The sequence below is a fragment of the Lethenteron reissneri genome, chromosome 1 (genome assembly GCF_015708825.2).
Source record: "Lethenteron reissneri isolate LAM-NWPU_2019-01 chromosome 1, ASM1570882v1, whole genome shotgun sequence".
NCBI lineage: Eukaryota > Metazoa > Chordata > Hyperoartia > Petromyzontiformes > Petromyzontidae > Lethenteron > Lethenteron reissneri.
The window spans coordinates 3,371,485-3,391,011 of record NC_083779.1 but is presented as its reverse complement, the minus strand read 5'-3'; the positions used below and the strand labels follow the sequence as shown (position 1 = coordinate 3,391,011).

Sequence of the window (19,527 nt, the reverse complement as noted above, 5' to 3'; positions counted from 1 at the left end):
CATGTTGGTGGTGCAGGTGTAGGTCATGTGACGCGGATAACATTCATAGCGAATAGATTATACTCGTTTCTTTCCATTGGCTACCTTATCACAACGGCCATGGTAACATGTCGTTTTATCTTCAGTTAACTTCTCATCGGCCATACAATTCCCTTTGACCAAAATCAGATCTCCGAAGCTAAGCGGATTGCAGCCTGGTCAGTCCTCGGATGGCGAACGCTCAGGCTTGCCATGTGTTGTAGGTTTGAGGATGCGAGGTACATCCGGAAGACGGCAGATCCGAGGGTCATCTCCTCCCATGCCTGGTGGATTTTCTCCAGGTTCCTTGTTTTTTCCCAGCCACATTGAAGGAATTGGCCAAACATCCCAATGCAGCACTCTGCTGACAAACGAATCTTGGAGGCTTTTCCTGGGTATATAATTTGCACTTGTTATATTTTTTTCTTACTGAAAGGCACATTTTATGAATGTGCTGCCTGTCAAATCTACGCAGTCATTATGCGAGCGCGTGTGTGCGTGTGTGTGTGCGTGTGTGTGGGGAGCGATAGTGTATAGCGGTAGTGTAGCGGTTAGCGCACTGCGACCCGGGTTCGATTCCCGCTCACGGCCAACATCGGTGACGATTATCTGAACCGGTCCCAGACCTCCCCTAGGTCGACTCAGCCTCAAATGAGTACCTGGTGCGGTGTGTAAACATCGCCACTAGGGAGACAAAGGCGGTCGGGCGTGGTGCTGGCCACCCACCCCCTCGTGTACCGTTCTGGCCTTCATAGGTGCTCGCTAACAGCACTTGCCCTGACAGTCTATTGAGGCTATATGGGGGATCTTGTGTGGAGCCGTAGTGTCGCGGTTAGTGCGCTTTCATACGAACGCGGCGACCCGCGTTCGATTCCCGTTCACAGCCAACATCCGTGGCGAATATCTAAACTGATTTTCGGGGCCACCCCTAGATTGACTCAACCTTGTAAACGAGTTTCCTACCCCGCGGCACGTGGCCAACATCGGCACTGGTGCCTTGGCAGAACGCCCGCCAGCCTTCGTAGGTTGCTGCTGGTTGCTGCTGTTCGCTAACGGCACTTGCCCCTACAGGCTGCGTGGGCTACACGGGGGACCTTTGTTAACGCGGTGCCGTTGGACTTTATACGGAGCGGCGCGGCTTAATTGATAATGATGGATCCGCGTTTGACAAGAGGCAGTTGGGGTCACTCCTCCCCTCGAGCCGCTGATTTGAAATTCCGAACACGTCCGCCTGCAGCATCGCGTTTTCACGAAACGCGGCACGGCATCGGCGAAACGAGCGCGCTCTGCACGTCCTAACCTCTCCCCGGCACTCACGGATAGGTGAGGGAGACGGGGTGTGGGTGGGAGGGTGGGTGGGGGGGTGAGTCCTCACCACAAAGACAAAGATGCCCCCGTGTGGCTTGGCATGGACTATTCTTTGTTTTTTTCGGTAAAGTCACGTATAAAGATAAAAGAATAAATTCAATAATAGCATACGACGTTTCGATTGCAACACAAGCAATCATCATCGGGTATAAATGAAATAGCGACATAGAATCTAATCAGAAAACTATAGACAGACAAGTAAGCAGGCAAATATCACCAAGATACACAGAGAGATCACCCCTCTCTGTACCTGTGTTGCTCTCTCTATGTATCTTGGTGATATCTGTCTGCTTACATGTCTGTCTATAGTTTTCTGGTTAGATTCTATGTCGCTATTTCATTATACCCTGATGATGATTGCTTGTGTTGCAATCGAAACGTCGTATGCTATTATTTAATTTATTCTTTTATCTTTATACGTGACTTTACCGAAAAAACCAAAGAATAATTCCTGCAGTCACGAAAGCTCGAAAAAATTAAGACTGGCATCGACTGTTTGGGGCAAGTGCTGTCCGCGTGCAGCGCCTACGAAGGCTGCCTACTGCGGTACACGTGGGTGGACAACGCCATGCCCGGCCGCCTTTGTCTCCCCAGTGGCGATGTTTTCTCACCTCACCACGGGGGAGTCACTTGAGGCTGAGTTGACCTCGGGCGAAGCCCATTGACCGGCTCGGATAATCCCTCGCTGGTGTTGATGGGGGGTCGTGAATGGGAAACGACTCAGCGCACGCCACACAACAGCAACCACTAAGTGGCCGTGGTGCTTGTGCCAAGCTAGGTGCACGCAGACACACGTCAGTCGCTTGCAGAGGGCCCGCTGATTTGAAAGCTCATCTACAAAGAAAATGCAAAAAATGTGGTGATGCTGCTGTTGGGTTGGTGGTGGTGCACAAGCACAGTGCAAAAAAATAAATGTCACATATTCGTCAATAACACGGTGACCTTCAAAATATATCTCATACCTTTGAACCCACACGGTTTACGCTGTATTCTTGTACAGGGGAATTGGGTTTTCAGGTCCATACGGCGTACAGCCGTTTCAATACGGGCGCAAAAGAAATTGTGTCTATGTGTTTGTGTTTCTCACCTTGTGATGGTGACTTTGTAGGATGAACGTTGAGATGTATAAAGGGGCGACCAATACGGTCTGAGTTGATCTGTAATAAGGTAGGGCATTGATAAGGGGTTGACAGGTAATGATAAATAGGCGACGTTTCGGGCAATCGCCCTTATTCGTAGCACATCAACACATACATATACTTCGTTATGATGATTGAAATAATGCAGAGCCATTGCAGCACCGTAGCACGGTAAATCCTCGAGGTAATTAGGCCAATTAAAACCACAGCTTCGCCGTGCGCGTCGCTACCAGTGTTGCGTTTAGAAACTACATCGTGTTCAGCTTTACAAGTGGTGTGTCAACGTTTTTTTTATAGGATTTTTTTAAATAAGGGGACGTCCGTAAATGACGTCACGCGATTTTGGATTAATTTTGACCCCCCCCCCCCCCCTCGTTACACGGTGTCACAAAAAGTCAGACCCCCCCCCTCAAATATGACGTCACAAAGCTCTGCTCCCCCCACCCCCCCCCAAAAAAAAAACATGCTTCAAATCGCTTTAAACTATTGTCATCGTAGTGCGTATTTAATGTGGCGCTGCACTCTGATGTTGTAGGAGAAAACATTTATTAAAAAGTCTATTTAATTAAGTAGAACGTGTTGTCGATATTTATTTAAAATTGCGCTTTTCGATGTGACGTCACATTTCTCACCCCCCTCGTCACACATCGTCACAATTGTCTGACCCCCCCCCCTACACTAGGTGCGTGACGTCATTTATGGACGCCCCTAAACTATAACAACCTCCAGGGCCCCCCCCACCCCCGATCGAACTTAAATCTGGTCCTACACTTTGTCCATGAGCCGCCAATTTGTCGTCCATAAATTTTGAGGTGATGTCAGATGATGGCGCCTCTGTCTTTGTGTTTGGGGGTCTAGGGAGCGGTGGTGCAGCGGTTAGCGCGCTGCCCGACTGAACCCCCCCCCCCCACACCGCCCCCCGGGTTCAGTGACGATTATTTGAACCGTCCCCCCTAGGTCGACTCGGCCTCAAAACGAGTACCCGGTGTGGTGTGTGTGTAGTTAAACGTTGCCACTGGGGAGACAAAGACGGCCGGGCACTGTGCCCGGCCCCCCGTTCCACCTCGTGTGTGCCGTGTTGGACTTCGTAGATGTTATTCGCTAGCGGCAACTTGCCCCAATCAAATTGTTTGAAGTTATACGAAGGCGATCTTTGTCGTCGTAATTTAATTTGCACGTCTGCATCTCACCACCCACCCACCCATTCTCTCTCTCACTCTGTTTTAGCAGCAAACACAAAATGGATGCTGTAAGGAATAATGAGGCAACGTCGTAAATGGAGACACGAGGGTGGGTTTTGGGGTTTATTTGTGTTTGTTCGTGAGGAGGATTGTAGTCGTGAAGATTTTTTTTTACCCCCCCTCACGAACCTTGTCATGTTGTCATTGTGACGTTACCGAGAATTGTTTGCCCGCCAAAAATGTTTCCCCCCCACATGAACACTAAAAGTGCTCACCGCATATGCATTTGCTACAGGGTGTCACGTTGTTGTTATTATTATATTCTTTGGTTCTTTCGGTAAAGTCACGTAGAAGGGAAATAATAAAATTATAATAATAAAACATAATACAATTCTCACGACGTTTCGATTTCAACACAAGCAATCATCATTTATTATTTTTCGATTTTAAGCTTTCGTGACTGCATGGATTCATAGTCTTGGTTCTTTCGGTAAAGTCACGTAGAAGGGAAATAATAAAATAATACAAATTAAACAATAAAATTCTCACGACGTTTCGGCTGCTTGCGTTGTGGCCGAAATGTCGTGAACATTTTATCTTATTATGTTTTACTTTTATTATTTTATTCTTTCCCTTCTACGTGACTTTACCGAAAGAACCAAGAATATGGATCATTTTTTTATTATTTTATTTCAAACGTATCAGTCGAGTTGCATCGATCCCCGTGGAAAGTTACGTTTTAATGTTATTAATTCCCGTCGCATTTAAATATCAGCACAGTGCCTTTGCACCATATCGATTACTGTGTTACCATCATCAATCATCAATATTCAATCCACTGCGGGATTAAGACTTTCCCAAGGCCCTGCCATCTCCTCTGATATGTACCGAACATTTTCAGTTTAACACTTAGGCTTTAGCGACCGCACACATTTTTATCAACATTTTCTCGTACGACTTCATCTGCACGAATCATTATTCAGCACCGTATCTTTGTCTTTGTTTTCTGAATGAGGAATCTTAATGCAGTCGCACACGGTCACGGCTATAGTGTTTGGCGCAGCCGTTTAAATGTTCTTAAGACTTAACACCGGTTAAGGTGAGCTGGAGAAGAGCCTGTGTGGTTGATGATTTATTTAAGAGCTCTATAATTTGCATAATATATGCTTTAATGAGGCGTTAGGCATACACAAGCCAAAGGCTCAGGACCCCAAACAGTTGAAGGGAAAACCCTGATTAACTCGATAAAAATAACAGAGATGCAGCAAATATAATCTCTAATTTATATCCCCATAAAAAATTTTTTTTAATTAAAATCCCAATGAAAAAAAAAATCCCAATTGCCATTGGCGTGGTAAGGAATCTTCATTTTCTCATCTCTGTCTACGGCCTCTCCTCATCTCTCCCCCGTGAACAATATGTCTCTTGTTCACATCTCGCTCGGCTCGCTACATTTCCCTTTCATCTTTATCTATCTCTCTCTCTCGTCTCATCTCCCATCTACGATTATGGCCAGTGCCCCCAATGACCCAGCCCCACAGTATAGGGGGCCGTCCATAAATGACGTCACGCGATTTTGGACAATTTTTGACCCCCCCCCCTCCCTCGTGACACGGCGTCACAAAAAGTCAGACCCCCCCCTTCAAATATGACGTCACAAAGCTCTGCCCCCCCCCAAAAAAAATATAAAACATGCTTCAAAGCGCTTTAAACTATTGTCATTGTAGTGCGTATTTAATGTGGCGCTGCACTCTGATGTTGTAGGAGAAAACATGTATTAAAACGTCCATTTAATTAAGTAGAACGTGTTGTCTATATTTATTTAAAATTACGCATTTTTATGTGACGTCACATTTCTCAACCCCCCCCCCCTCCCTTGTCACACATCGTTACAAATGTCCGACCCCCCCCCGCCCCCCTAGGTGCGTGACGTCATTTATGGACGGCCCCATAGCCCGTATCAGACTGTTGGGGCAAGTGCTGTTAGCGAGTAGCCACCTATGAAGTCCGGCACTGTGGCTGGTGCACGATGGGGCTGGTGTGGACAGATTGGGGGGAGGGGGACCCCCCCAAATATTTAATTTGTCTCGCACGGAGCTTCAAAAAAAATGTTAACACTGACATGGCACGATCGTAATACCGCTGTGACATAACAAATGCAATAGTAGTAGGTTTTTACCCTTTAAACTGGTACAAAACTGACACCTTTATACAAGGTATCATGTTTGCAATAACCACAACACAAGCAGTCAAAATGCAAACAAAAAGAAACAACTCTGATGATGATAATTATATGCACTGTCCTTGAAGTTGATTGGTCCACACCCGAGACAGCTTTTCTTAGAGCCTAGTCTCCATTAGTGTTGGACCAGATGACACCAGAAGGCGTACAACTCAAAAACAGCGCACTATCAGAGTATTGAGAGCTCGGGGTAAGCATTTACACTATGAGAGCTATTTTACCAGTGGCAAAATATAGTAATAGGTTTTATTCCCTTTAAACTGGTACAAAAACTGACACCTTTATACAAGGCATCATGTTTGCAATAACCACAACACAAGCAGTCAAAATGCAAACAAAAAAAAACAACTCTGATAATGATATGCACTGTCCTTGAAGTTGATTGGTCCACACCCGAGACAGCTTTTCTTAGAGCCTAGTCTCCATTGGTGTTGGACCAGAAGACGCCAAAAGGCGTACAACTCAAAAACAGCGCACTATCAGAGTATTGAGAGCTCGGGGTAAGCATTTACACTATGAGACATCTCCTTTACCAGTGGCAAAATATAGTGATAGGTTTTTAACCTTTCAACTGGTACAAAAACGCGTGCCAGGAATCTTCTCCAGGTGGTCTCCAGAGGGCCCAGGTGGAGCCTCATTTCTCGCGGTGTTGTTGCAAATTCAAACAATCCAATAAAATGTAAGCATGACACGGCGGTTTTATTTTTGAGTTACACTGTTGTAGGACATGGTGGTTGTTATCAAGGGGGCAGCGCTCCCAAATTCGTAGCTTTGGCCACCAGTGGGAAGATATTGGGGGGTGAGGGAGGCAAGTCAGCACCCCCTGCCTGCCCCCCCACGTTCGTTATGGTGGCCGGGCAAGCCAACAAAACCCCTCCATTGTTTCGATTTAAAGCTTTCGTGACTGCAGGGATTCATCTTCTTGGTTCTTTCGGTAAAGTCACGTAGAAGAGAAGTAATAAAATAATAAAAATAAAACATAATAAAATAATTCTCACGACGTTTCGGCCACAACGCAAGCAGCCGTCCTCAGGTGAAGACCAGGTCTGTCAGACGCTGTCTCCCCGACAGACCTGGTCTTCACCTGAGGACGGCTGCTTGCGTTGTGGCCGAAACGTCGTGAGAATTATTTTATTATGTTGAATTTTTATTATTTTACTACTTCCCTTCTACGTGACTTTACCGACAAAAACCAAGAAAACCCCTCCATTGTTTTTCATTTAATTTCATTGTGATCTCTCTCCAACCCCAGCCACCCCCATCCTCGAAATGTCACGGCCGACTGCTGGACAATAATCCTGCCACAAAGTCTGCGGTAGCCATGGCGACTATGGTCACACAGCCTCATCTACAAAGACTTTGGCAGCAGCAGCCGTGGCTTCCCGTGGCATAGCCCCGCGTGGCACCCACACACACAGGCAGCAGCAGCTCCTCCTCCACCTCCTCCTCCTACTCAAATGTTAATGTATGCGCGGCGGCGTGCGTGCGTGCTCGCGCGAGCGTGTGGATGATGCGCGTGTGTGTGTGGAGTGTGTGTGTGTGGAGTGTGTGTGTGTGGAGTGTGTGTGTGTGTGTGATTGTGTGTGTGAGCGTGTGTGTGTGAAGTGTGTGTGTGTGAGCGTGTGTGTGAGCGTGTGTGTGTGTGTGTGATTGTGTGTGTGAGCGTTTGTGTGGATAATATGTGTGGATAATGTGTGGATAATATGTGTGTGTGAGCGTGTGGTATAGTGCGTGTGTGTGGATAATGTGTGTGTGTGAGCGTGTGGATAATGAGTGTGTGTGTGGATAATGCGTGTGTGTGGAGTGTGTGTGTGGATAATGTGTGTGTGTGTGTGGCTGATGCGTGTGTGTGTGTGGATGATGTGTGTGTGCGTGTGGGTAATGTGTGTGTGTGTGGAGTGTGTTTGTGTTAGCGTGTAGATGATGCGTGTGTGTGTGTGCAATGTGTGAGTGTGAAAAAATGTGTGCGTACAATGTGCGTGTAGGTATAATTGTGTGTGTGTGTGTGTGAGAGTGTGTGTGCATTGTGTGAGTGTGCAGTGTGAGTGTTTATATAATCTGTGTGTACAATGTGTGTGTGTGTATAATTGTGCGTGTGAGAGTGTGTAAGTGTGTGTGTGTGCATTGTGTGAGTGTGCAGTGAGTGTTTATATAATCTGTGTGTACAATGTGTGTGTGTATAATTGTGCGTGTGAGAGCGTGTAAGTGTGTGTGTGTGCAATGTGTGAGTGTGCAGTGTGAGTGTTTATATAATCTGTGTGTACAATGTGTGTGTGTGTATAATTGTGCGTGTGAGAGCGTGTAAGTGTGTGTGTGTGCATTGTGTGAGTGTGCAGTGTGAGTGTTTATATAATCTGTGTGTACAATGTGTGTGTGTGTATAATTGTGCGTGTGAGAGCGTGTAAGTGTGTGTGTGTGCATTGTGTGAGTGTGCAGTGTGAGTGTTTATATAATCTGTGTGTACAATGTGTGTGTGTGTATAATTGTGCGTGTGAGAGCGTGTAAGTGCGTGTGTGTGCAATGTGTGAGTGTGCAGTGTGAGTGTTTATATAATGTGTGTGTACAATGTGTGTGTGTATAATTGTGCGTGTGAGAGCGTGTAAGTGTGTGTGTGCAATGTGTGAGTGTGCAGTGCGAGTGTTTATATAATCTGTGTGTACAATGTGTGTGTGTGTATAATTGTGCGTGTGAGAGTGTGTAAGTGTGTGTGTGTGCATTGTGTGAGTGTGCAGTGAGTGTTTATATAATCTGTGTGTACAATGTGTGTGTGTATAATTGTGCGTGTGAGAGCGTGTAAGTGTGTGTGTGTGCAATGTGTGAGTGTGCAGTGTGAGTGTTTATATAATCTGTGTGTACAATGTGTGTGTGTGTATAATTGTGCGTGTGAGAGCGTGTAAGTGCGTGTGTGTGCAATGTGTGAGTGTGCAGTGTGAGTGTTTATATAATGTGTGTGTACAATGTGTGTGTGTATAATTGTGCGTGTGAGAGCGTGTAAGTGTGTGTGTGCAATGTGTGAGTGTGCAGTGCGAGTGTTTATATAATCTGTGTGTACAATGTGTGTGTGTGTATAATTGTGCGTGTGAGAGTGTGTAAGTGTGTGTGTGTGCATTGTGTGAGTGTGCAGTGAGTGTTTATATAATCTGTGTGTACAATTTGTGTGTGTATAATTGTGCGTGTGAGAGCGTGTAAGTGTGTGTGTGTGCAATGTGTGAGTGTGCAGTGTGAGTGTTTATATAATGTGTGTGTACAATGTGCACGTGTGTATAATTGTGCGTGTGAGTGCGTGTAAGTGTGTGTGTGTGTGCAATGTGTGAGTGTGCAGTGTGAGTGTTTATATAATGTGTGTGTACAATGTGCGTGTGTGTATAATTGTGCGTGTGAGAGCGTGTGTGTGTGTGTGTGCAATGTGATTGCGATAGTGTCGCGGTTAGCACGCTTGCCTACGAACCCGGCGACCCGAGTTTCTATTCCCGCTCACGATTAACACGAGTGATGATTTTCTGAACCGGTCCAGGGCCTCCCCTAGGTCGACTCAGCCTCAAATGAGTTCCTGGTGCGGTGTGTAAACATCTCCACTGGGGAGACAAAGGCGGTTGGCCATGGTGCTTGCCACCCCACCCCCTCGTGTGCCGTGCCGGCCTTCATAGGTGCTCGCTAACAGCACTTGTCCCAACAGTCTGTTAAGGCTATACGGGGGTTCTTTGTTTTGTATCGTGGGATATTTGCAGAGAGATCAGAAATCGCAATTTGGGGCGAAGCCCTGGGTGTGCACTGTGTGTGGGAAGCGATGGGGAGCGGTGGCGCAGCGGTTAGCGCGCTGCGTTACGAGCCCGGCGACCCGAGTTCCATCCCCGCTCTCGGCCAACCAACAACACCAGTGACGATTATCTGAACAAATCCTGGGCCTGCCGTGGGTCGACTCAGCCTCAAATGAGTACCTGGTGCGGTGAGAACACAACGCCACCGGGGAGACAAAGGCGGTCGGGCATGGTGGCTGGCCACACCACCCCCCTCGTATGCCATGTCAGCTCTTAATAGGTGCTCGCTAACAGCACTTGCCCAAACAGTCTGTTGGACGCTATACTGGGGATCTTTGTTTAATTGCGTGCTAGAGTTTGCATGTATTTTGCGTTGCGTTCTGAAATGCACGCTTGTTATCCGTGTGACCTACGCTCGCGGGCGATAAACTCCCCCCTCTGTGCGTACAACATTCTGCAGCGTGTGCATTCATACATGTGCACTCATATGTGTCACGGTCTGCGAACGTAGTCTCACATGGAAAGCTGTCTCGGGTGTGGACCAATCAACTTCAAGGACAGTGCACATTATCAGAGTTATGTCTTTTGTTTGTATTATGACTGCAGGTATTGTGGTCTATGCAAACATGACTCCTTGTAAAAAGGTGTCAGTTTTGTTGCCAGATAGAAGGGTAAAAAACCAATTATCATATTTTTACTGGCAAATGAGGTTCCCATGGACAAAAGGAGTTCTAAAGAAATTAATTTTCAATCTAGGTGATTTAAAAGTCCATAGCTCCAGTGGCTTCCTCGTATCGGAAGGAAGAGCATTTCAGATGGCCGCCAAAGCACAACTTTACAAGTGTGCGTCCGTAGCTATAGAAGGATTCTGCAATGGGTTGCGTACGTCCGGCTTGCAATCCAGAATCTTTATTTCGTGCAGGAATCTGCTGGAGCGATAAAGCTCGTTTTCGCAGATGTCCATATTATCCGGTGAACATGTTGATGCTGCTGCTGCCGCTGCGTTGGCAGTGGCGTACTAGCGGAGAAATAAGTATAACCCGTAAAAACAAAGTTTTTCACTATAAATCCTTTATATGCGTAGCCGCTAGAGTCCTCTCGTCCTCTGGCTTGAGATGGCTGCCACCTATGGGTCAGATGATTGCGTTGCACCATTTAGCAATTGGTAATTAAATATAATATTTTTGTCCTAAAAAGTGTAAAATTTAGGGAAAACATTTTCACGAACATTAATTGCCACGCACAACGAGTCTGTGTGGCAAAATGTCAGCTCGATTGGATCACGAGAAGTGGGTTAAAAAACGACCGAAAGATTTGCACGGTCCTAAGCGCGCAAGCAAGCGAACTTAATATAAAGGATTTAAAAAAACAGTTTAACACGTGCCTCTCTCTGGACTCTCTCTCTGGACTCTCTGTGTGTGCCGTGATGAAGGCCCATCGGCCGAAACGTCGCCTCTCGCACGCGTATATCCTTTGTAAGATCGCGCGGTGTCATTGACGAACGTATCGTTGTGTTCTTTTTTTTTTGGTGCAATCCAGCAGAGGTCGTCTCTCTCAATCTCCCTGGCCTCCATCCACCACGGAGGGGTACACGGGTCACGCTGCCTCGTCCAAAAGCGTTCGGTCAGCGTGGAGAAGTAGGCCAAATGCCTTCTTAGAGGGGCTTTACTCGAGAGCTCACTCCAATGGAGGAGTGATTTCCCGCCAGCATTGGCATGATTTAGCGCTTGCAGTGCTGCGCGTTTACATGACCTACGTTGAAAAATGCTATCTGGCTGGCATCTCAATCATTAAAACCCCAAAACAATTCATAACACATCCACTGTTATGCCTTCCAATTCCACCAACACATCAAACAGTATGCGTTGTAGCTATGCCGCTAAAAAGTACACGTTATCTTCTTGGTTCTTTCGGTAAAGTCACGTAGAATGGAAATATTATATTATTTCCATTCTACGTGACTTTACCGAAAAAACCAAGAAGATGAATCCCCTGCAGTCACGAAAGCTTTAAATCGAAATATTATTTCCATTCTACGTGACTTTACCGAAAGAACCAAGAAGATGAATCCCCTGCAGTCACGAAAGCTTTAAATCGAAATATTATCTCCATTCTACGTGACTTTACCGAAAGAACCAAGAAGATTAATCCCTGCAGTCACGAAAGCTTTAAATCGAAATATTATTTCCATTCTACGTGTCTTTACCGAAAGAACCAAGAAGATTAATCCCTGCAGTCACGAAAGCTTTAAATCGAAAGTACACGTTAATTAAGTATGGCACGTGCTTTTGTCTTCATGCACTATACATGAACGCGTGTGCCTGCCGCGTGCAGCTGTTGCATGTCCCTGCGGTGTAGTGCTTCAACGTTTACTGTGAACTCCGGAGACCCGAGTTCAAGTCCTGATCACAGCGAGATAACGTCGGTGCAATGTCACAGCATGTCCTGGGCCTTCCCCGCCCCCCCACCCCCCTAGGTCAACTCAGCCTTAGATTAGTCGTCCTGTGCCTTGCGCGATGTGTAAACATCGACGGTGGAGAGACAAAGGCGGCACGGAGTGCTGCTTGTCACGCCACTTATGACCTTAATAGGCGCTCGCTAACAGCGCTTCCCGCAACGGACTGCGAGGCTAAATTCGGGATCTTTAGCCATTGCAATCAGGATTTAACACCTCCAAAAATGTCATTGTAAATCTTCTCGAGTGCGTTTTTGTTTAATAGTCTTCGTGTTATTTTTTATTCCTATGCAAAAAAGGAGAGATCTCCTATAGTAGTAGGTTTTTACCCTTTCAACTGGTACAAAAACTGGCATCTTTATACAAGGTATCATGTTTGCAATAATCACAACACAAGCAGTCAAAATGCACCACTATCTCTCACCCTGCACTATCATTATCATCATCAGAGTTGTTTCTTTTCGTTTGCATTTTGACTGCTTGTGTTGTGGTTATTGCAAACATGATGCCTTGTATAAAGGTGTCAGTTTTTGTACCAGTTGAAAGGGTAAAAACCTACTACTAGATTTTGCCACTGGTAAAGGAGATGTCTCATAGTGATACATCCCCTACTGTGTTCACGTTTAACTAGCCGGCCGAGTCTAAATTGTGGTGAGTAATCGCACGAACGAGTGAGTGCGCGTCCGTGCGTGCGTGGAGCGTACGTGAGAGAGATGGCGTGAGAAAGAACGCGGTGGGAGAAATACAGCAGTGAGAGAGACAGCGGAGAGAGAGAGACAGCGAGACACAGAAACAGCATGGTAGAGACAGCAGAGAGAGATAGCATGGTAGAGACAGCAGTGACAGAGAGACCGCAGGGTGAGAGAGACAGCAGTGACAGAGAGACCGCAGGGCGAGAGACGTGGTGAGAGAGACAGCGGAGAGAGACAGCGGAGAGAGAGAGACAGCGAGACACAGAAACAGCATGGTAGAGACAGCAGAGAGAGATAGCATGGTAGAGACAGCAGTGACAGAGAGACCGCAGGGTGAGAGAGACAGCAGTGACAGAGAGACCGCAGGGCGAGAGACGTGGTGAGAGAGACAGCAGAGAGAGACAGCGGAGAGAGAGAGACAGCGAGACACAGAGAGACAGCATGGCAGAGACAGCAGAGAGAGAGACAGCATGCAGAGACAGCAGTGACAGAGAGACCGCAGGGTGAGAGACAGTGGTGAGAGAGACAGCGGAGAGAGAGACAGCGGAGAGAGAGAGAGACAGCGAGACACAGAGACAGCATGGCAGAGACAGCAGAGAGAGACAGCATGGCAGAGACAGCAGTGACAGAGAGACCGCAGGGTGAGAGACAGTGGTGAGAGAGACAGCGGAGAGAGAGACAGCGGAGAGAGAGAGAGACAGCGAGACACAGAGACAGCATGGCAGAGACAGCAGAGAGAGACAGCATGGCAGAGACAGCAGTGACAGAGAGACCGCAGGGTGAGAGACAGTGGTGAGAGAGACAGCGGAGAGAGAGACAGCGGAGAGAGAGAGAGACAGCGAGACAGAGAGACAGCATGGCAGAGACAGCAGAGAGAGACAACATGCAGAGACAGCAGTGACAGAGAGACCGCAGGGTGAGAGACAGTGGTGAGAGAGACAGCGGAGAGAGAGACAGCGGAGAAAGAGAGAGAGAGACAGCGAGACACAGAGACAGCATGGCAGAGACAGCAGAGAGAGACAGCATGCAGAGACAGCAGTGACAGAGAGACCGCAGGGTGAGAGACAGTGGTGAGAGAGACAGCGGAGAGAGAGACAGCGGAGAGAGAGAGAGAGAGACAGCGAGACACAGAGACAGCATGGCAGAGACAGCAGAGAGAGAGACAGCATGCAGAGACAGCAGTGACAGAGAGACCGCAGGGTGAGAGACAGTGGTGAGAGAGACAGCGGAGAGAGAGACAGCGGAGAGAGAGAGAGAGAGAGACAGCGAGACACAGAGACAGCATGGCAGAGACAGCAGAGAGAGAGACAGCATGCAGAGACAGCAGTGACAGAGAGACCGCAGGGTGAGAGACAGTGGTGAGAGAGACAGCGGAGAGAGAGACAGCGGAGAGAGAGAGAGAGAGACAGCGAGACACAGAGACAGCATGGCAGAGACAGCAGAGAGAGAGACAGCATGCAGAGACAGCAGTGACAGAGAGACCGCAGGGTGAGAGACAGTGGTGAGAGAGACAGCGGAGAGAGAGACAGCGGAGAGAGAGAGAGAGAGAGACAGCGAGACACAGAGACAGCATGGCAGAGACAGCAGAGAGAGAGACAGCATGCAGAGACAGCAGTGACAGAGAGACCGCAGGGTGAGAGACAGTGGTGAGAGAGACAGCGGAGAGAGAGACAGCGGAGAGAAAGAGAGAGAGACAGCGAGACACAGAGACAGCATGGCAGAGACAGCAGAGAGAGAGACAGCATGCAGAGACAGCAGTGACAGAGAGACCGCAGGGTGAGAGACAGTGGTGAGAGAGACAGCGGAGAGAGAGACAGCGGAGAGAAAGAGAGAGAGACAGCGAGACACAGAGACAGCATGGCAGAGACAGCAGAGAGAGAGACAGCATGCAGAGACAGCAGTGACAGAGAGACCGCAGGGTGAGAGACAGTGGTGAGAGAGACAGCGGAGAGAGAGACAGCGGAGAGAGAGAGAGAGAGAGACAGCGAGACACAGAGACAGCATGGCAGAGACAGCAGAGAGAGAGACAGCATGCAGAGACAGCAGTGACAGAGAGACCGCAGGGTGAGAGACAGTGGTGAGAGAGACAGCGGAGAGAGAGACAGCGGAGAGAGAGAGAGAGAGAGACAGCGAGACACAGAGACAGCATGGCAGAGACAGCAGAGAGAGAGACAGCATGCAGAGACAGCAGTGACAGAGAGACCGCAGGGTGAGAGACAGTGGTGAGAGAGACAGCGGAGAGAGAGACAGCGGAGAGAGAGAGAGAGAGACAGCGAGACACAGAGACAGCATGGCAGAGACAGCAGAGAGAGAGACAGCATGCAGAGACAGCAGTGACAGAGAGACCGCAGGGTGAGAGATAGCGGTGAGAGAGACAGCGGAGAGAGAGACAGCGAGACACAGAGAGACAGCATGGCAGAGACAGCAGAGAGAGAGACAGCATGCAGAGACAGCAGTGACAGAGAGACCGCAGGGTGAGAGACAGTGGTGAGAGAGACAGCGGAGAGAGAGACAGCGGAGAGAGAGAGAGAGCGAGACACAGAGACAGCATGCAGAGACAGCAGTGACAGAGAGACCGCAGGGTGAGAGACAGTGGTGAGAGAGACAGCGGAGAGAGAGACAGCGGAGAGAGAGAGAGAGCGAGACACAGAGACAGCATGCAGAGACAGCAGTGACAGAGAGACCGCAGGGCGAGAGACAGTGGTGAGAGAGACAGCGGAGAGAGAGACAGCGGAGAGAGAGACAGCGGAGACAGAGAGACAGCATGGTAGAGACAGCAGAGAGAGACAGCATGGCAGAGACAGCAGTGACAGAGAGACCGCAGGGTGAGAAACAGCGGTGAGAGAGTTCTCTCTCTCTCGCTGGCTTGCATCTTTGATATCGGCAGCACCGCCTACGCATTGGCGAAGACAAAAAAAAAACAACGCCACACCGGGGGCTTTGGCTGTGACGAGCCAGGACGGCAGCAATGATCTCTGATCCGTGTTTTCTGATTTTTCCAACCACCGCCGTCATTAGTCGGCGGTCGACCGAGTAATACGGGAACCTAGCGGGAGCCGTGTGGCGGTGACGGTGGATGGTGTTGGGGGTGGGGGGTGTGTGGGGGGTGTGTGGCGGAAGGGGGCTGCGACAGAGACTGAGCGGTTGAAACGCGAGATAGATAAAGGCGGCACGTAACGGGACAGTGATTCATCTGCAGAGGCGACGGCATCAGCAGCAGCAGCAGCATCGCTCGCTCGCTCCGCAGTCGCACAAGAACGACGCTTCTCTCTCCCAGAGTCGCCACCGATCGGAATCGTTGCGAGCGCAAAAAACCATCAACGCGCGCGCACACGCACCGCTGCAGAAACACCCGCACAGACCGCGCGGGTGCGCGCGCGCGTGCGTGCGTGCGTGCCTGCATCGCGTTTGCCGTAATTATCCATCTCATCCTTGCGCCGTGGTTATTTTATTTATTTCAACCGTGCCGAGCCAACTTCGCGGCGCTTCCAAAAACAACGCCGTAATCCTTCGAGTGGTTGGGGGGGGGGGGAGAGCTGCTGCTGCTGCTGCTGCTGCTACTGGTGGTGGTGGTGCCGCTGGTGGTGCCGATCGAGACGGGTATCGGCGCAGCGAGCCATGGGGCTTTTTTGTGCGTGGCAATGTCGCCCTCTCCGTGGGTTCCGGCGACCGCTGCTGCCATCGTCGTCGCAGTCCTCTCTGCTCCTTCTCACCGCTCTGCTGCTGCTGCTGCTGTGCCCCCAACCTGCCCGGGCAGCCACAGGGAAGCGCGCCCTCTACATCGGAGGCCTCTTCCCCATGAGCGGCGGCTGGCCAGGAGGGCAGGCGTGCGACCCGGCAGCCCACATGGCCCTGGACGACGTCAACAAGCGTTCGGACATTCTGCCGGAGAATGAGCTGAAAATCATCCACACCAACAGCATGGTGAGTCCGTGCGTGCGCGTTCGCGTGCGCGCGCGTTCGCGTGCGTGCGCGTGCGTGCGCGCGTTCGCGTGCGTGCGCGTGCGTGCGTGCGTGTGCGGCGAAACGCGCCGCACTGCCAACCCGGCGACCCCGGTTCGATTCACGCTCACGGTCAACGCCGGTGACGATTAATTATCTGAACCGGTCCTGGACCTCCCCTAGGTCGACTCAGCCTCAAAATGATTTCCTGGTGCGGTGTGTAAACATCGCCGCTCGGGGAGACAAAGGCGGCCGGGCGTGGTGCTGGTCTTGCTGATGATTTTTGAAAGGGATGAAGGTGACACGTAGGTTCTGACAATTGCATTGCTGCTCTCCCACGAGATGAGGTCTCACCTTGTTCGATGGCAAGTAGGTGAGTGAGAGACGGTGAGCGAGTCGGTGAGCGTGACGGTGATTGAGTGACGAAATGATTAGGTGAGTTAGTGAGTGGCTTAAGTGAGTGGGTGGGTGAGACGGTGAGTGAGTGGATGATTGATTGAGAAGGTGCGTGGCGTGCGTTGCTCACAAAACGACGCAACGATAAAATGATGGAAAAAATATATTTTAAAAAACACGCAGTATCTCATTTCGTGTGGTCGCTCGTGGCGTGTGCGCTCCACGTTAATTAAAGCGCCCGCCGCATTTATTGGGGCCCCGCAAATGGTGAATAGGAACGGCGGGTTATTGATTGACGTTCTCGCCGCCCGCGCGCGTGTGAGAGAGAGTTTCTTGAAATGCCTTATCTCGTTTTGCAGGAAAATCCGTCTTTAAAAAAAAAAAATTTTGGAAAATTTCCACCGCATTTTTTTTTGGCGGGGGGTGGAGGGGGTGGTGGAGAGGGGCTGGTGGGGGAGGCGGGGATCGATTTGTGAAATACATTGCTGATATGGGTAAAAGCGCAGCCCTGCAGTTTCTCGCTATCGCCACCGCTGCCGCTCTACTCGAGCGAGCTTATGGAGAGCCCCCTCTAGGGGAAGGGTGTTTTGGCCTACTCTTCCACGCTGGCCACACAAACTGGGAAGAGGTGGGAGTCACCCCACACTTTTACCCCACCGCGCATGAACCTGCCTGCCGATCAGCTGTCGCCGACCCATTTATACTGCTGCTGGGCAGACGGACGGATTTAAGAAACGTCCGCATCGTTTAACCTGCCACGCCAGGAGACGGAACCGGCAAACCCCCGGATTTGTGCTGGTCTTTATGCCGCGGCAGTAACTGTATCGAAATTCACCGGTAATTCAAGCTCGTTTTTTGGGATTTGAACTTGCACCGACGCAGTGGCACACAACGGCGAGGTTGCATACACTGCTGTTGTTGTTTGAGTCTTTACAACAGGGGGACACCGCTTTGAATATGTCATCTATGGTTGTACGTGTATGTACACCAGTGACTAATATCTCAACCGGTCCTGGGCCTCCCCTAGGTCGACTCAGCCTGAAATAAGCATCGCCACTGGGGAGACAAAGGCGGTTGGACGTGGTGCTGGCCACCCACCTCCTCGTGGGCCGTATCGGCCTTCATAGGTGCTCGCTAACAGCACTTGCCTCAAAAGTCTGTTAAGGCTATACGGGAGATCTTTGTCTTTATCGCTTGTATGTTTGGCACAGTAGGGGGGGCACAGCTGGTGCATCTGCCAATCATCTCTGTCATGGCCCCTGGGTCTGTCCCGTGACCACCTGCCAAGAGCGAGCCTTCGACACTTCACGTGACCTCAAAGTGCACCTGACCTGGCACAGGCTCTCGCGGTGACATCGGACGACGCTTAGTGACGAATGGCGGGTGTCGTTGTGCGTTCTTTCGCACCGTACGTAACCCCAACCGAGCAGCGACGACAGGGAAGGTGTGAACCCGGCGGCGTACGAGCACGAACCTGAAGCGTCACCACCTTCATCGCCGACGTCGCCTTTGTAATCGAGAATTATAGAGCAGCGTGAGGTTTTGGGTCAAGGGGGGACCCATTGTGTGTAGTTTGATTGAATGTGCTAAGGAACACTACAGCTGCAATTACGACACTGTTTAAACGCTGTCTCGTCCAATCGCGCTCGCGCATATCGTAGTGCGGGTACGTCCTCACAGAAAGGGTTACCGAGATAAAGGCGCAATTTATTGCCGCTTCGAGCTCCTGCTGGCGGAAGGGCCTGCGCTGGATAGGGGTGGGTTCCAGTGAGCCAGCCCCTAAGAGGAGTGTATTTGGCCTACTCTTCTACTGCTGGTCAGATGTCCCTGGAACAGTTGGGAATTCCCCACGCGGTTATCATATTCAGTGGGCGCTGCTAGGAGATGTTCCGCTGGTATATACAGCGATGACGCTCGCACCTGTGTAAACTAAACTAAACTTTTTATTCTACAAAGTAAACTATACAGCTCTTGTTAAAGTGACCTAGCTATCACAAATGACAGCTTAACAAAGTAGCTTAGCACGTGGACATTCATAGCAACGTGATGTTGTTTCTGAATGTGGAGGGGAAAACCGGAGGACCCAGAGAAAAATCCAGGCGTCGTCAGGGTCAGGATCGAACGCACGACCTCCTGTATACCGGGCGGCGGAGTTAACATCTCCTAGCAACCGCGGGTACCCTGTCCGCTCCATTCCTCCTGGGCGTTGCGCCGGGTGGCCTGGAGCGTTCCGAACGAAGCCGCAGCCGCCGTGTTAATTGGGGCCTTGGTAACAAAGAAAAGTTGCCTGGGCTTAAAACTAATTAGCGTTGCTAAACGACCGCTGATCAAGTGCT

At 49.7% G+C, this 19,527-nt stretch overlaps 1 protein-coding gene across 1 annotated transcript in view; it reads left to right on the top strand.

Moving 5' to 3' along the window:
* The window catches only part of LOC133343849 (gamma-aminobutyric acid type B receptor subunit 1-like), a 352,259-nt gene that overhangs the window by 226,228 nt on the left and 106,504 nt on the right, over window positions 1-19,527 (top strand). The window contains exon 7 of the mRNA XM_061553804.1: window positions 16,611-16,777. Coding sequence (XP_061409788.1) covers window positions 16,611-16,777 — 167 coding nt within the window. The remainder of the gene's footprint in view (window positions 1-16,610; window positions 16,778-19,527) is intronic.